This window comes from Mustela putorius, unplaced genomic scaffold (genome assembly GCF_011764305.1).
Source record: "Mustela putorius furo isolate JIRA1106 unplaced genomic scaffold, ASM1176430v1.1 tig00003899_pilon_pilon_pilon, whole genome shotgun sequence".
NCBI lineage: Eukaryota > Metazoa > Chordata > Mammalia > Carnivora > Mustelidae > Mustela > Mustela putorius.
The window spans coordinates 2,905,646-2,924,057 of NW_025422048.1; the positions used below are offsets into that span (position 1 = coordinate 2,905,646).

The 18,412-nt window shown below is 45.3% G+C and overlaps 1 protein-coding gene across 1 annotated transcript; it reads left to right on the top strand.

The window, feature by feature from the left end:
* The first annotated feature begins 486 nt into the window (after positions 1–486).
* Positions 487–14,562, top strand: GABRE (gamma-aminobutyric acid type A receptor subunit epsilon). The gene is made up of 9 exons (XM_004776652.3): positions 487–601; positions 4,454–4,671; positions 5,114–5,181; positions 8,331–8,551; positions 9,262–9,344; positions 10,689–10,826; positions 11,965–12,117; positions 12,230–12,429; positions 12,710–14,562. The coding sequence occupies exons 1-9, from the start codon at positions 546–548 to the stop codon at positions 13,055–13,057; spliced, it is 1,485 nt and encodes a 494-aa protein (XP_004776709.1). The 5' UTR covers positions 487–545; the 3' UTR covers positions 13,058–14,562.
* The last annotated feature ends 3,850 nt before the right edge of the window (positions 14,563–18,412 follow it).

The following is an 18,412-nucleotide window of genomic DNA, read 5'->3' on the forward strand; positions in this document are numbered from 1 at the left end:
GGTGATAGGGGCGGGGGCAGAGGGCTGGAAGCCACAGTTCGATCCCGCGGTGCCCTAGCGGACTGGAGGGGTTCTATAAGGAGGGAGGAGCCCACCTACTCCCCCATCTTGCCTAGCCGGGCTCACTTCGTGGCCGCCCTCCCAGCCGCAGCCGCGGACCTCCGTGCTTCCCCTGCCCGGGGCCCGCGCCGCCCGCTCGCCTCTTCCTCCCTTCTCGCGTCCCCCGCCCGTGGCAGTCTGGCAGCGCTGCAGTCGTGGCGGCGGGGGGTGGGGGGCCTTGGCGACAGGGCTCCCTCCTCTTCTCCCTCCTCCTTCCTTCCTTCCGCCCGCCAGAGCCTATCCACCCTACTCTCCGCGGCAGCAGCGAACAGGTCGTCGGAGATTTCCATCGGGGCTCCGGGGGGCGGAGCCAGAAGGGGGGCGCTGGGCGGGGCGAGTGGGAGGAGTGGAAGTTGGAGCCCAGTAAAACCCCGCACACCGCGCTCGGTGCGGCCAGACCGTGCGCAGCGACCTCCGAACAGGTGGTCGCGCCGGTCCCCACCAAGATGTTAACCAAAGTTCTCCTGATCCTCCTGGGCATGTCCATAATCCTCCCGTCTAGGTGAGTCTCCATCTCGGAACCCAGGAACCCTCTGCACCCGGCTCCTCTCCCCTGGAGCTAGACCAGCTCTCCGGACCCCCGATCCCCTACGTTCCTCCAGCCCCGCGCCCACCTTTTCCCGGATCCCGGGTCCCCGCTACGCGCTGTCAGCCTCCAACCCGCTCCCTCTAAGACGGGCACTCCAGATCCCTGAAGAGGCGCCCACGAAGGAATGCGGGACTCCTGTTTCCTGACCGTTTCGGTCCCAGACTCCTGCTCTCCAAAACCACGGCGGTGGCTGGGGGCACGAGCACGCTTCTCCCTCTCTGGGTCTTCCGTGGGAAGAGGCGGGTGGCCCGCGAAGTGACCGGCCGGCGTTGGCTCGCGCTGCTGAGGACTGGGGGAGACTCTGGGAAGGTGGCGCCCAGGAAGGCGCTCTGGCTTGGGGAACGAAGCTGCGCCTAAATGCTGAAGTGTTAGCTTGTCTGTCCTCTCATTCAGATGTATTTTCCTGAGCGCCTAGTACCAGGCGCTGTGCCAGCTAACTCTGACTTTACTTGTTTGCCTTCCCGCCGCGTCTCTTGGTGCCAGTGCCAGGCACCAGCCCCGGTTTAGCCCAAGGATTCCCACCCCGCTTATCCACCCCACTCCACTCTGCCGCCAGCCTCCTCTTTCCGCCTTCATCCCCCGCCCGCACCAGACGCCCTGCTGGGTCTTGGGTTGACCGGCCCCGCAGGCCAAGTCTGTTATTCTCTGAGGTCTGCGGTTTGGGTCCTCGATTCCAATCCCCATCCCCTTCCCCAAAGGCTTGAACAGCCAGCTTCCTTCACACTTTCTTCTGGCCCGGAGACTTTGCTAGAAAGGTTCTTCCCTACACTTCTGAGTTTTTAGAGTAGAAGATGACTGCTTCCTATTTTTCAGACGGTTTCCATTCCAAAACTTTCCAGGGCACTGAGCTCCTGTCTTGCTTATCTGTTTTGAGAAGGGAGAAGGCTACTTTCTTCACCCCAGAATGCTTCAGCCCCTCAGAGGAGGGACTATGGGGCTCCCTGCTGGCTCCCCGGTGCCCTGGGGTGTGGGGGTTGGTCTCAGCAGGGACTTGGCAAATATTTCTGAATGCGTCCTAGGAATTTCCAGTCATCGACCTCCCTCCAGATATGAATAAAAGTGTTTGGGAGAGCTGGCATGCTTACCGGCTAGCTCAAAAGAGGGGTCTGGGAGCAAAAGCGGAAGGAAGCAGGAGGAGCAGGAACAAAATAAATAAATAAAAGCTGGGAAGAGGGGCTGTTGACCAGGAAACTACCCTTCCCATCCAGTGGGGTGAATGGGGAGGGAAGGGCCTCAGTATCTGGAGTTCAGACACTGTCAACATGGCAACCCATGATGTCAGCAAAGAGCTGGAGATGGCTTTGGGGTGTGTTGGCAAGGGCCACATCGAACCAAGAGACCTTGCTCTGTTCCCAGCTCAGCAGCCTCCAATGGTTGTGACTTTGGGCACAGCCCTACCCCCGGGGGGGATTGTTTCTTAATCTGTAAGGTGAAAAAGAGGGATGATTTGGGGGGAAAAAAACCAACCCAGTGGACCCTCTCCTAGAGCATTTCCAGTCCCCTCCTCCTCCCCCCCCCTTCCCCCACAGTTAGTTGAAAGAACATCCTCAGTAGTGGGAGGGGGTGCAGAATTTCAGCTCCCTCTGGAACCATTGCATATAGAGAGATGTGGATACATGAAAAGGCCCCATGGAAAGATTCCGCTAAACCAGTGCGTGAGTGTTTTTCAAGTTGTTATTATTTTTAGCCTTGAAAGGGGGCTTAATGGCTGGCTGAGAAAAGGTATGCAGTATCAGCAGCTCCTTAACCTCAAGGACCCCAGAATGAGTGTGTTTGTTTTGTTTGTATTTTACTGGCAAAGGATGATTGTAGAATTACAGCAACCTCAAGACCTTCTGATATCATTTTCATAGTAGACATAGTTTGGGAGCAGGGGGGCTTCAGTGGTCCCTGGGCTTTTGCTTGCTTGTTTGCCTCTTCAACCTTGGGGCTATTATTGTTGGCTTCAGACATTTGGGTGGTCTTGGCTGGCCTGACTGTGCCATGCTCCTAGCCACATCACTCATTTTGCAGGGTCTCAGGCCTCTGTTCTCCCTCTGCCCCTCCAGCAGTCAGAGGACTGGGGGGAATGCCTCAGGGAAAGAGGATATTTCTGCACGTGTTATTTGGAAATGGAAACTGTTTTTCTCAAGCCCAGTTCTTCCCTTGCCCACAGTGGGAATAAGCCACTTCAGACATGAAAAATGGTATAAATCTGGCACATCTGTATGCCAGTTAGGCAATTCTAAGAGCTTGAAATAGTGCAGGAAAATGTGTTTTGCTACACAAGTTGCCAGGCCCTGCGTCTGCACCACAGAGGCCATGCCTACGTTGCTAGTCCTCTCTGCCTACCCCCACCACAAGCTTCACCACAGGACCCCCCCCCCCAGGATACTCTCCTATCCAAAGGACACCACTGTCCTGCTTTACAACACCATAGTTTAATTTTGCTGATGGTTTTTGTTTTTTTTTTCAAAGACAGAAAAACAGGGGGAACAATAGAGTGAAACCCATCACCAGCCTCAGTAATTATAAATTCATGGCCACACTTAATTTCTCTGTCCTCCACCCACTCTGCATTTCTGCTTAAATTATTCTAGAGCAAATCTCAAATCTCTTATCATTTTCTATGCAATTATTTTAGTATGCATTTTTAGTCATAAGGACTGCAAATACATAATAAAATACCACTATTACACCAAAAATTTTAGAATAATTTTGTCATAGTGAAGAAACTAACCAGTCAGTGTTAACATCTCCCCTATTGCGTTATAAATATTTTTTGTTTTGTGTTTTAGTTTGCCTTTTAAAATCAGGATCCAAATAAGATCCATATATTAGCAGATTTTTATTAGCATTTTTTTGAAACACTTTTTTATTGAATTAGAACATATATACAGAAAAGTATTCAAATGATTAGTGCGTAGCTGATGAGTTGTCAGAAAATGACCACACGGGTATCAGTACACCCACATCAGGGACTAGAACATGACCGGAGCCTCAGAAGCTCCTGAAGCCCACTCTTCACAAAAGTACAAGGACACTAACTTCTAACACCATCAGTGAATTTCATACATTGCTAGATGGCTTTTTAATTTTTTGTTTTATTTAATTTAATTCTTATCTTTTGGCTGTGGTGCAAGGCTGTGGCACTCAGGCTGGATTCCAGTCGGTCCTCTCTCCCAGATGACAGTCTCTGAGTAAGGAAGGGACTCCTGCCTTTTCTCAGTGCTCAGAGCTTCTCCTCACCCCTGGCCCCCAACTCCAAACTGCGAATGTCACAAAAGCAAAGAAATGCAGAATATTCCCACGGTGCCCTAGTCCTCTGAAAACGGAAAGCCGTTTTGGCTTTCCGGAGCATTCCTAGGCAATCCGGGCCCTCTGCCCACCCATTTGCTCCCGGGTGGTGCTGGTCAGGCAGACCGGAGGCCAGGGCTAGTAACGGCTGCTGATTAGCCAAAGCTCATCCAGCAATATCCTCTTCATCTTACCTTTAGAAATTCTTTCAAAATCTTGAACTTGGTTTTGTTATTAGGCTATTTTTAAAATAAAGAATTTCCATAAAGGAAGGGTAATATGGAAAGTTTCCAAAGAGCAGCAAGATTTAGAAGAAATTAACAAATATAATCTGTTACTGGCACAAAATTTGCTATTACTGGTTACTCTTTATGCCTCGGGATGCAGACTTATTTTGGTTTGCTTCTGTCCAAAGAGGCCTCAGCTGGGTCCCCTTCAGAGTGGAGAGAAGAGCTTTATTCTTTTCTTTTCTTTTTTTTTTTGTTCTAGGAGCGAAGAACCTCGTGTTGAATTAGAAAATGGACCCTCTGCCCATGATGATGTCTACGGGCACCAGCCCCAGGCTCCTGAAAACAAACTCCTTTCGGAAGAAACAGTGCCCACCTTTACTGGTCCCTATCACAGACTTGGGAACCTGCAAGCAGCCACTCACATTCTGAACAGTATCCTGAATAACTATGACCACAAACTGCGCCCTGGCATAGGTGGTGAGTAGCAGAACACAGTTCTTCCCCTGCTGGAGCAGGAGATTGATGACAGCATAGGTGTGGATAATGAATGTGGGGTATAGGTAATGTGCCATGCACATGGACAGGAATATCTATTGCTGACCTGTCAGGTAAAAGATATCAACTCTACTCTTAGCAGTGCTCTTGACCTTGGTCTAGACTTTTTTTCTTTTCTCATCCTCAGTTTTTCCAACAATAAAATGAGTAGACCAGATGACTGACCTTCAAGGTATGTCCAGCTCTTAGCAGTCTGTGAATTGGATCTTGCCATGAAAGAACAAAGAAAGAAATAGGACTGGATGTTGAAACTGTGTCTCTAGTCCTCACCCATCTCCCTGTTTTCCCCTCTGACAATGCCCCCCCCATTGTCCCTGTCCCATTGTATTTGACACTTATCTCTACCACATCTGCTTCCTTGCAGAAAAGCCCACTGTGGTCACTGTTGAGCTCTCTGTCAACACCCTTGGTCCTATCTCTATCCTGGACATGGTAAGTACTGATTTTTGATTACAGTGTCTCGTAGCCCAGAGAGCTGACCCGTGTGCCCTTTCACACACTTATTTTTTTTGTTGTTCTGCATCTAGGAGTTTTGTGGTTTGGGTTTTGTTTTTGCTTTGAAGAGGGGAATATTATAACCAACACTGACTCTAGAAGGTGGATAAAGGTAAGCCCCTTGCTGCCTGAAGAGTACCTTCAGGATCCTGACCACATCTCCTAGTCTTTCATTCAAAATAAAAATAATAAAGCAACTTTAAACACCACAGTGGAACAGCTCTTTTTTCTGATAGAGATTTTTATAGATTTAAGTCTGTAGTTACTAACTCTTATTGTCAGGCTGCTTCTCTCATTTCTCTTTCCTTTCCCATTACTATCATTCTAGTGTCAAGATGTCCTCAGTTAGCCTCTATTATCTCTCCTTGAAATATACAAAATTCAAGGACTCTCTCTACCCCGGTCTACCTACTGACCTGGCTTCCTGTGATATGCCTCCTGTGGGATGTACCTTCTATAGTTCTAACCTGGCCTAAGGTGTGGAGTTCAATACCACACTCTAGTAGTGCTCAAGATCTTCCATGGCTGGAGCCAGCCCAGAGCTCTGGTTTTGTTTTTTTTCCCACCCATTTAGAGACCACATGCTCTAGTCACACTAGAGTGTGGGTGTTACCAAGTCACCTTGTATCTTTGAGTCTTTATTCCAGGTAATTCCTGTTTGGAATGTCATTACTCCAATTTTCTACTTGCCATGAGCTTTATCCTTCAGTTTCTACCTCTAATGCCATCTTCTCTGACCTCCACAACTATTAGTTGCTCCCTTCATAGTCACACCACACTCGTGTCTTTGGGATTCAGATTTTTCTAGTTTATATCATAGTTGTTTACCTGATCTTCCCTACCTCATTTATAATTATGTGCTGTTTATTTGCCTTGCTCTCCCGGTTATGGTTTCCTTGGTGTCAAGGACTCAGTATATGTTAACTGAGCAAATGAATTATGAAAGATGTTGTATAGAAGTCACTATTTTCCCCCGATACCTAACAAGCCCGAGGGATACAGTCTAATAACTTAGCAGTCACTGAACCTGGCGTGCAACACAGAGCTGGTCCAAAGAGGAGCCAACAACTTGATTTTCTTTGGCCAATAAACTGCTGCTTTAGCCTAGGCCAAGTACCTTTAGAAGATGCCAAATACTCATATGGTATTAAATTTCCCCCAAGAAGTCTGGTCTTTTACATAATTTCAGATAGCTCTTTAAAACTCTGGGAGTTCTCACTTCTTATACAGTCTACTTTTCCCTGGTAACACTGGAGTTGTATATTTGGTAAGGAGGGAGTGTAGAATGTATGACTCTCTCACAGCCAATGAGCAAAGCATACTTGTCTCGTTGGATCTTCATCATAGCCTGTATGGCAGGCAAGGCTGCCGCTGGGATATTCATTTTAAGTTTGAAGCAACTGAGCCTCTCAGCAAGCATTTTGTTACAAAAGGGGTGTGACTGTTTGAAGGGAATTCCTACACCCCTCAGCTAACCAGATGCTGTGTAGAGCATAGGATTATTTCTTAGGGAGAGAAACCTGAGCCCATAGCATGGAGATTTAAATCAAATGTTTCTATCAGTTTCCTGGTTAAATTTTTGAAACACCTAGCCTGAGCTTAGAAGGCAGTGACCAATCTGGGAATGACTGCCCATCACAGCATCAACAGTTGCTAAGGCTTCCTGCTGTGATAATTGTTGCAAGCAATCCTAATTAAGCCATTTCCTTGACACTGAATTTCTAGAATTTCAGCTGAGCTAAAAAAAGATATACAACCCAAGCTCCCTTGTCACACTGGGGAAAAAAATGAACTGTAAGTTATCAGTTGCTGTGTAATGAACTTAAAATTGGTATCTTGTTTCATAAAAAATAAATGCTCATTTGAAACACTGTAACACGGAGCAAGAGCACAGCACGCAGGAAAAGACCTACGGATTCTACAGGAGAAAATTGGAACTTGGTAATTGTGCTCTGACCATCAGAGCCAATATGCTGCCATTAGCTATTTGTGACTTTGGACAGTCTCTTTTCTCTCTGAGCCTCACTTTCTCTACCTCTAAAGTAAAGGGGGTTGAGTTAGCCCTCAGGATTCCCCCTTGGTCTAGTTCTGACACTTGCTCTTCACACCACTTGCAATTCTGTTGCAGTCTGTTTTTTACCCTTTAATACCAGTAGTGCAAATCTCTAGCTTCTCATGATTCTTCCAATTAAACATCCTTCTCAATGTTTAACAGACAGTTTACAGGATAGATTATATCATCTGGCTACCAGATAATCATAGGTATAGCTATACATATGCACACACACACTCAGAGGTCAGGTGCCCTTGTTTAAGAAGAACAAAACAAAACAATTATTTAAAAAAATGAGACTAAATGCACTCTTCTCTTATGACTCAAAACTTCATTTTAAAATATAACTCTGGGAGTGCCTGGGTGGCTCGATGGGTTAAAGCCTCTGCCTTCAGCTCAGGTCATGATCCTGGGGTCCTGGGATCAAGCCTCACATTGGGCTCTCTGCTCAGCAGGGAGCCTGCTTCCTCCTCTCTCTCTGCCTGCTTCTCTGCCTACTTGTGATCTCCATCTGTCAAATAAATAAATAAAATATTTAAAAAAATACAATAAAATATAACTCTGGAAAACAAATAATTGAGGTTAATTAACATTCGTGCTCCACAAATAATCATCAAACTGAAAGGGAAAACTTCACCGTATACAACCAAAGGTGTGAGTGTATTTGTAAATGTTTAAGATGATTTTGAGTTGAAATCTTTGGTTTGCTGTGGAAACGTGGGGCTGGGAGGGTGTTAACCTTGCTGGAGTACATAACCCTACAAGGTAGTGGTGATGTGATGAGCCTAACCTGTGCAATTAATTCATGTGTTTCTAGACGAAATGTGTCTTCCCTGATTGCTGTTTATCTGGGAATGTTCCTTTCTTTTGGGAATCCTGGAAATAGAAAACTCCTACAACTTAATTCATGCTGTTTTCCTCTGTGAAAACTTAACTCGGTTTCTATCTGCTCGATAGGCCCTTCACAGGATGGCATGAGAATACACTTTGCCTGTAGAGTTCTAGGTGTGTGATTTTCTGTCAATCCCACCAGGAATACACCATTGACATCACCTTCTGCCAGACTTGGTATGATGAACGCCTCCGTTACAATGGCAGCTTTGAGAGTTTTGTTCTGAATGGCGACATGGTGAGCCAGCTATGGATCCCAGACACGTTTTTTAGGAATTCTAAGAGGACTCAAGAGCATGTGATCACCATGCCCAACCAGATGGCTCGCATCCACAAGGATGGCAAGGTGTTATACACAATTAGGTATGTCAAGCCTCTAGAATATTACCTCTTGGGACTCTTTTCACCAAGTAACCATGGATATGGGTTTCATCCTGAATGATATTTCTAAGGGCCTTTCCAGCTTTGCTAGAGCTTGAGCTCAACCTCCTCATGTGTAGACATAGACACTAGGCCTCAAAACTGAAAGATTACCTAAGGTTACACACCAAGTTCATGACAGAGCTGGGGCTGTCAGCCAGTTACTTGGCTCCCAGTCCACAGCCGCCACCCCCCCCCACCAACTAGAGTATGACTGCACTGTCTGGACAATTCCATTCCAAGTGGGCACTGGATGTAATGACACATCCACGGTGGTGGAATTGTCCAAGTGGAGCAGCAACACAGCCTTTGGGAAATACCTAAGAGCAGGCTGGACATTTGACCGTCTGGCAGGGGAAGGTTGTATATTCGTGGCATGCGATGGGAAGGTGGTAGAGAGTAGGTAGGCAAGTCCTGGCCGCTGGGATGGGCAAGAAACAAAAGCCTATCTAAATTGGTCCACACATTTCTCTGATGTTAGAAACCAAAGGAACCAGATACTTTCAAGCTGTTCTTCGCTCTTTTTGTTTCTCTTATGAGCTCTTTGTTTCAAATCCTACTGTTGCTACTCATTACTGGTGGTCCCCAGGCCAAGGAGGGTGGATACCTAAGTGCTCAGGGCCAGCCTAATGAGGCTCCTTTCTCCCTTCCAGGATGACCATTGATGCTGGATGTTTACTGCACATGCTCAAATTTCCAATGGATTCTCACTCTTGCCCTCTGTCTTTCTCTAGCTGTGAGTACCTTCTTAGGTCTCTGGGGCCCCAGAGTCATCCTGAGCCCCTTCTTTTTTCTCATCTTTGCCCTTTATATTTTTCTGCCTCTGTTTTTCTCCTAAGATGGTGTCAGATTTGCCCACAGCCTCCTCATCTCCTGTCCTGCTGACAATACTGTGTTGCTTCACCTGGAACACTTGTTGGGTTCTTCCCTCTTCCTCCCACTCCATCTCAAGTCAGTCACCCATCTCTGAAATGTAATTCAAGTGTGTCTGCTCCTCTCCATCTCCACTGTCAGTACCTTGACTTAGGTCTCTGTCCTCTTTCACGTGGGCTTTCACAACATCTTTGCTTTAAGACTGAACATGTCCAGAACTAAATACATTGTCTTCTTCCAACCTCTACCCTCAAAACAAATGCGTTGCTTCTGTGCTCACATTTGTCTCATTGATACCCACCATCAGCCACTCAATTGTCCAAGCCAAGAACTTTGATGCTTTTTTTCTCCATCACCTGCTACATCTAATCAATCAAAACATCTTATTGGTTTTCCATCCTGAGTCTCTGTTGATCCTATTTCTCTGCATTCTCACGGCCACAGCTTTGATTCCTGCCTTCATTCATTTTGTTGTGCCCAGATTCCTGCATTGGCCTCCCAAAACTCATCTTCATATAATGACAAGAGTGACCTAGCTGAAACATCATCTAGACCAGGTCATGTTTTAGTTTCAAATACTCCCTGAACTCTCATAGATCAATACCAAATTCCTTGGAATGACTCCCAGGGTACTTCATTATCTGGCCCCTATTACTCATTCCTGTATGCTTCATCCAGCCTCTGTGAGCTAGCCATCCTGAACCTTTGGCATTTCCATAATCCATCAGGTATTTTCACCTTTCTATGCATAGAACACCCTCCTCACCCTTTCAGCATCACCCATACAGAGAATATTTTACTTAGCTTTGAAGATTTATTGAAAATGGCACCTGCTCTATGAAATTTTTGTTGGGTGTGTCCCCAAGTGGTCTTTCCCTCTGTTTTTCCATTGCCCCATGGGTGGAGGTTTCTCAGCAACTCCAACAATTACAGATGTATACTTACTACCTTACTTAATAAAATGTGAATGTTTGAGGGCAAGGCTTCTGCCGCGCTCATCTTTATATTTCTAGCATAGAGCCTGGTACTAAAAAATGCTCAGTCAATGCACATATTGCATGAACTTCAACAATGAGGTAAGAGAGGCAAGGTCCCACAGGTGGTGAGGCCAGAGTCAAGACTCCAAGGCATTGCTCAGACTCCATGCTGATGGAGACAGCTGGTCTTTCCAGTCTCACAAGACCTTCCTTCCCATGTTGCTTTACAGTTTCCTATCCTGAGAGTGAGATGATCTACAAATGGGAAGATTTCAAGCTTGAAATCAATGAGGAGAATTCTTGGAAGCTCTTTCAGTTTGATTTTACAGGAGTGACTAACACTACTGAAACTATCTCAACCCCTGCTGGTATGTGTGTCTTTGAAACCATAGCTAGGCGGGGCCCAGGAGGGTGGTATGGATGACTAGAGGTGGCCATTTGTACATATAAATGTATGTCATCATCCCATGAAAATATTGCAGAATATGACTCCTGTCTTATAAATGCTAAGCACTTACAACTATTTGCAGAGTGTTTAGGATGAGTGTGTCCGAATATAAGTCCGCATGAAGGGTGTAAGAGAAGATGCCAACTAGAGATGTAAGTTGTCATTATGTGCTATAAAAACAATCACTGTAGGGGAAGAGCCAGTCACTGTAGGGGAAGAACTATCAAGGACATGATGCTCCAATTTTTATTTTCATCTAATTCTTTTATTTTTTTGAGACACTCCGTTTGGATTAGGGTAATAGACTGAGAATAGGGAATCTAGGGTTTGGATATTGGTGCAAATATGCAAGCTATCTCAGGAAATCTCAGAGTATACGGGATTAGTTTACAGGAAGATATGTGTGTGCATGTGTGTGTGTATGATGTCAGTTGGAGCCAGGTCATAGTGGGCCTTCAGTGTCAGGTCAGAGTATGCATTTGATTCTGTAGCTGTTGTGGAATAAGGAACAACTGGAGGTTTGGGATGGGCATATGAATGAATAGGAAGAAGGCCAAATGAATTCTGTGCTTCCCCCACCACAGCACAGGTTGCTCTCAGCTCATTCCCTGAGAGCATACATCGTAAAGGCCAGTAGTGCATGTGTCGGACTATGATTCTGCAGACTAGGTATGGCACTTTCATGGATGTGAAGGTCTCAGTCATCCTTCTGGACATTAGCTCTGTAGTCCCGATAGCTAGAGGGCGAACTGATGTTTTCACCTTCCTCTGACACTTCTGCCACCCTGGGAAGACAGACACTGGGTGTGGGGCAGTCGGCTGAGAAAGAAGCAACGAAGTTTCTGGCCTTGGCTTAGCTCCTAACTGACCATGGGTCTTGCATGGATACTCTCTGGGTTTGTTCTGATTCTCTGTATGTGGCACTAGAATAATGTGCCTCTATCTTAGGGCTGTGGTATGGATCCTATGAGCTGAATAAGAACTTTAAGGTGCTTGTCCTCTCGGGGGGAGACCACATGTCAGTACTGTAATGAAATGGTATTTTTTATGTCTTCCAGGTGATTTCATGGTCATGACGCTTTTCTTTAATGTGAGCCGGCGGTTTGGCTTTGTAGCCTTTCAAAACTACGTCCCTTCTTCTGTGACCACAATGCTTTCCTGGGTTTCCTTTTGGATCAAGAAAGACTCTGCGCCAGCCAGAACCTCTTTAGGTAAGTGGGTAATGCGTACACATGGGCCAAGAATTGCCTTCTCAAGGGTCCTTTCAACAGTGGAATATATGGATCGGTAGCTGAGCCCACCTTCACTGCTGTGCCTTCACAGGAATAACCTCTGTACTCACCATGACCACACTGGGCACCTTTTCCCGTAAGAATTTCCCACGTGTCTCCTATGTCACAGCCTTGGATTTCTATATTGCCATCTGCTTCGTCTTTTGCTTCTGTGCTCTGATGGAGTTTGCTGTGCTCAACTTTCTGACCTACAACTGGACGAAACCCCGTGCTTCTCCAAGATTTCGCCATGTATGACCTGGGTATGGGAGTGGTGGTAAGATATGGAGTGTGGAGGCATGCAAGTGAGGGCACTAGAACTCATGGCACATGGATGGCCAGTTCACCAAGTGATGGGGATGCAGAACCCGAGATTGAATAAACTTTTTGATGTCATGCTGGGACTGGGGGGGGGGGGCGGGTAACAAAAAACAGTGTGTCAGGGACAGAACCCCCAGAAACCCTGGGGCAGCACCTAGACTTGATTCATCTTTGTTTGACTCTTTCCCACTTCTTTCCTTGTCTGTTTCAGCCACATATTCGTGCTCGTGCCCTTACTCCTCCCCGTGCCCATGTCCACCAGCATCCAGAAGCTTTTGTGTGCCAGATCGAGGACTCTGAGGAGAGCGATGGAGAGGAGGGCCCATTTTGCCCAGCCCAGCAGTCTTTCAGACGACGTACCATCCAGAAAGCTGGTAATGGTTGCTGCAAGTGGTGCAAGAAGTACTTCTGCGTGGTCCCCAGCTGTGAGGGCAGTATCTGGCAGCAGGGCCGCCTCTTCATCCACATCTACCGCCTGGATAACTACTCACGAGTTGTTTTCCCCGTGACCTTCTTCTTCTTCAATGTGCTCTACTGGCTTGTTTGCCTTAACTTGTAGGTGCCAGCTGGTACCATGTGGACAGCCTCCCCAGTTCCCCAGGAGGTCCCACAGCCCTTTGCAAGGGGGTCAGAGGAAAGCAGCAGCAGCAGCAGGAGCAACAGGGGAGTGTCTCTCCTTCCCCATTCCCCAAATATAAGCCTGCATAGAATTGCTCTTTGCTGGCCCTCTCCCCTACCTGGCCCATTCATGGACTCTCCATGGCAGTCCATTTCAAGTAGAATGGCCTCCTCTTTATTACTCAAGAGGCATTGATGATGCTCAGATTTAATATCACAGGCTGTCAGTGATTAGCTCCCTAAGACTGTGCCCATGTATAAATAGGTTAGCCATCTCACAGTGCTGATACCCATTGCCTTTTTCCAGAAACAATACTGCCTTTGTGGTGCTCCAGGCCCAGCCCTGGCCTCACCGTCAAAGTGCATAGACCATCTACTTGCCTGTTCCTTAAAATGTTGGGCAGCAGTGTAAAGGGGAAGGGGAATCGAGCCCTTAGATCACATTATTATATTCTTGGTGTTTTCTTCCTGCCCTCCCTTGCCCTGCAGAGAGACACTGGTATAATGCTTTCAAGAGGAAGGGAGCCAGCAGTTGGGCTTCTTTGGGATAGTATCTCCCGCTGCTACTGTGCCGCCTCCTTCTCCCCGCAGCACCCCCACCCCCACCCTTCATCGGCACTACAAATTTAATGCCTTGCATCCATCGGGTATCTATTTTTGTCTGTGGTAATAGTAATGACTCGCTGCTTTGTACGCCGCCTTCCTCCTCCTCCTTGACCCCTGCGACGTTTTCTGTAACTTCCCCAGTGGCTTTCCCAGCCCCGGCCCAGGTGTTAAGCCATGGTGACTTCTTGGGGCCAAGAAACTAAGAGGACTTTGCTTTGCAGTGGGTATTACTGACACAGATTGGTGCCCCCTGAAGGCACAAGATAAGAGTTTTGCCACTTCCTTGGCCCCTGGGCCCATGAGCCAGTCCACTCTTATCCTGGGGCACTCACAATCACAATCAATGAATTGAATTCCCTTAAATTTGTGTACCAATTTACCTTTTCCAAAACACTTTTGACAAATTATTTCTATTTTGAGCCTCATCATAGCCCTGTGATATATTCAAGGCAGGATTCTTACTCCCATTTTGCAGATGAAAACCCTGAGGCACAAATTTCTGTGAGGCTGTGAATTTCACTGGAAACTACTCAGGATCCCACTGTCACCTTCTAGACCACATGACAGGGCTAGGCAGCTCTGCTCACCGTGATTTGATTCTATAGCCTCTGCCATTGGCAAGGCCCAGAGTGGCAGCCTCTCTTTAGCACTGGCCTGCTCAATTCCTGGGCCCCCAAGACCGAACCTCTCCTGGCTCTGGCAACCCAGTGAGGTGAATTTGGACACGCCCCAACGCTTGTATATGCTGAATGAAATCTGTGTCTGTATTTTACTGGGGGGGGAGGGGGAGGGTAGGGAGATACATCTGCTTTTTGTCACCATCAGCTGAGAAGGGGAAATGTATCAATAAATATATCAGCAAAATATGAAAGGTATGGCTGGTTTCTTGGGCATTCAAGTTTGTTCTCAGTTCAGGATTTAAATCTTAAATCAATGACCCAATTATGTCTGTTCCCCTTTCCCATCCATGACTTCCAGACCTACCAAGTTTGTACCCTCTGTCAGTGGAAAACTGAAGGGAAGAGAGTGATCAAGTGGGTGTTCCGCTTTTACTGATTCTCTGACTTGCTCCTATGTTCCTGCCCCCCACCATGTCCTTTTTGCTTTGCCCGTCATTCTTACCTCACCTAGTCAGAAAGCTAGAAGTTTCCTGGAGATTATCAAGTCGGAACACTCCTCCCCCACTTCTGTCATGTAAAGATAGAGATGCTGAGGCCAGAGAGGAATATCTACTGTCATAAAGCAGATAGCGGAGTGGAACCAGACCCCAGGAATTCTAATGACTTGTTTTGGTTGTAAGTCTGGAGAGCTTGGTCAACCCACTTTTCAAATGAAAAGTCCCTAAAGGTGTACTGGGGAGTACTAGCCCTGGCATCCCATGACACATCCAACTTTAAGGGAACTCAGAAACAATAACAAGAACGAAGTAGGAGACAAAAATGACATGTGAACAGCCAATGTTTTGCTTTAAATTTCTTGAATTGATGCTCAAACACTTAAGCTGTAAGAAATCCACATGATTTTACTGTGAATTTTTTGATGCCCTAACCCATGTCAAAGTACAAGTAACAATTCAGAACAAGGAAAATAGTTCCTCACTTTCACTTAATTAGAAAGATTCAGGAAAAAAAAATAGGTTATATTTTTGAAATAGAAATAGTGTAAAACAGATTCTTTAATCACACCACAAGAGAGCTAAGAGATAATAAAACTCCTTCCATTTATAAATTTTAAAAAGCTCATACAAATAGTTCTTCAAAAAGCAATTTGAAATTTGGTGCATAATATCAAAGAAAGTTAAAAATGAAAAAAAATTTACACACTAAAACACGTGGCATGTAACCAACAATGCACTCAGAAAAATTCATAATTCAAGCATTTCCAGTACTGAACACAGTGTATAAAAATTAGTTAAGTATTGAAACTTAGAAATTAAAGAGGATAAAAACACACCTCAGAAAAGATTTAGGAAAAGAGGAATTTTAAAAATAAATAGTGTAAGGAGAACCATTCAAAAAACAAAACTGAGTCTCTAACTGTTTAAGTCAAAATCATAGATAAATAAAAAATTCAAAAACTTTTGAGGGAAACCGTAAGACAATATTTGTGAGTATGCTTATAACCTTGGGATAGAAGAGACCTTTCCAAATATAACATAAAACACCAGAAACTATAAAGGAAAATATTGAAAAATCTTCTCATACTAAGAAATAGCAATAACTAAAGCAAAAGCAAAAACACAGTTACTTGTTAGTTCTGGGACACAGTCTCTAAGACTGAGATTAACACATGGGAGGTTGATTAGAGAATGCTTTTTTATTTATTTATTTATTTATTTATTAAAAATTAACATACCCAAATTCGTAGCAACATGGGCGGGACTGGAAGGGATTCTGCTGAGTGAAATAAGTCAAGCAGAGAGAGTCAATTATCATATGGTTTCACTTATTTGTGGAGCATAACAAATAGCATGGAGGACATGGGGAGATAGAGAGGAGAAGGGAGTTGGGGGGAATTGGAAGGGGAGGTGAACCATGAGAGACTATGGACTCTGAAAAACAATCTGAGGGTTTTGAAGTGGTGGGGGGTGGGAGGTTGGGGTACCAGGTGGTAGGTATTAGGGCTAGGGTTAGCATCCCTGTCTTGCACTACTCATTCTTGATTTATTCTTACTTTCAGCTAGTATCTCTGCTGCTCTTGGTATCTTATCTGGTTCTGTGACTAAAAACTTCATCCTTGAAGGGTCTGAGACTCTGGACATCATGTCTTTCTCAAGGCATGGCTGGAATTCTTATCATTTCCAAGGGATAAACAAGTGGGTCACTTATCACTGGTCACTCATCACTCTGTCTGCAGTATATAATAGAATCCCAAGGATGTCCTCAGTGTTGGACTCCCTTGGCCGGAAAGTGGATCTCTGGGTCCAATCCAGTGTTTTAGATAAAAAACTGTGTCTCAGTAGATCAATAGTCTATATTCACTAATAGCAGTGCTGCCTGAGGCCTTTTAGGAAAGAAAGGCGAACTCATAATCAGAAATTGTGTTGATTACAGCCAAGATGAATCATTGCCTCATACAGTTTTGAATAGGCTCAATGTAATCAACTTGCCCCCAAGGCACTTTTTGGTTTCCTTCAAGAATGGTGATATATTGGAGACTCACTATTGGTCTCTGTTGTGGGCAAGGTCAATAGCTAAAATACCCTTAGTGAGTAGGAGACCATGTTGTTGTGCTCACATATAACCTCAACTTTACCACTGTGATGGGTTTGACAAATACAGTAAATAAAAATCCATGACATCCAGTTAAATTTGAATTTTAGATAAGCATCGAATAAATTTCAGCATAAGTGTGCTTCATTTGAAATCATACTGTCCCTAGGCTGCTCCCAGCCAAAGATTGAGCAGAGCGGGATACTAGAATATGGACACTTCTTCCAAATGCAGAACGATTCCTCCAATAAGCAATCTGTACCAGAGCTTCCTGTTAACCTGGCTGAGACTTCATCAAACCTGCCTTGCAGTCTGAGGGTCTTCTTTCTATGCGTCCTTGATTTTCCCTCTTCTTTCAGGTGTCAGATCTCATTCCCATATAAAGGTTTCTCCAGTCTACTCCTGCTCCTTCTTTTTTTTAACCACTTTTAATTTATTTTTTAATATATTCTTTAAATTTTTTATAAACATATAATGTATTATTAGCCCCAGGGGGTACAGGTCTGTGAATCTCCAGATTTACACACTTCACAGCACTCACCCAAGCACATACCCTCCCCAATGTCCATAACCCCACCACCCTCTCCCGACCCCCCTCCTCCTAGCAACCCTCAGTTTGTTTTATGAGATTAAGGGTCTCTTATGGTTTGTCTCTCTCCCAATCCCATCTTGCTTCATTTATTCTTTTCCTACCCCCCAAACCACCCATGTTGCATCTCCACTTCTTCATATCAGGGAGATCATATAATAGTTGTCTTTCTCCAATTGGCTTATTTCACTAAGCACAATACCTTCTAGTTCCATCCACATCGTTGCAAATGGCAAGATTTTATTTCTTTTGATGGCTGCATAGTATTCCATTGTATATATATACCACTTCTTCTTAATCCATTCATCTGTTGATGGACATCTACGTTCTTTCCATAGTTTGGCTATTGTAGACATTGCTGCTATAAACATTGGGGTGCATATGACCCTTCGGATCACTACGTTTGTATCTTTAGGGTAAATACCCAGGAGTGCAATTGTTGGGTCATAGTGTAGCTCTATTTTCAACTTTTTGAGGAACCTCCACGCTGTTTTCCAGAGTGTTTGCACCAGCTTGCATTCCCACCAACAGTGGAGGAGGGTTCCCCTTTCTCCGCATCCTCGCCAGCATCTGTCATTTCCTGACTTGTTGATTTTAGCCATTCTGACTGGTGTGAGGATATATCTCATTGTGGTTTTGATTTGTATTTCCCTGATGCCGAGTGATGTGGAGCACTTTTCCATGTGTCTGTTGGCCATCGGGATGTCTTCTTTGCAGAAATGTCTGTTCATGTCCTCTTCCCGTTTCTTTTTTTTTTTTTAATTTTTTATTTTTTATAAACATATATTTTTATCCCAAGGGGTATAGGTCTGTGAATCACCAGGTTTACACACTTCACAGCACTCACCAAAGCACATACCCTCCCCAATGTCCATAATCCCACCCCCTT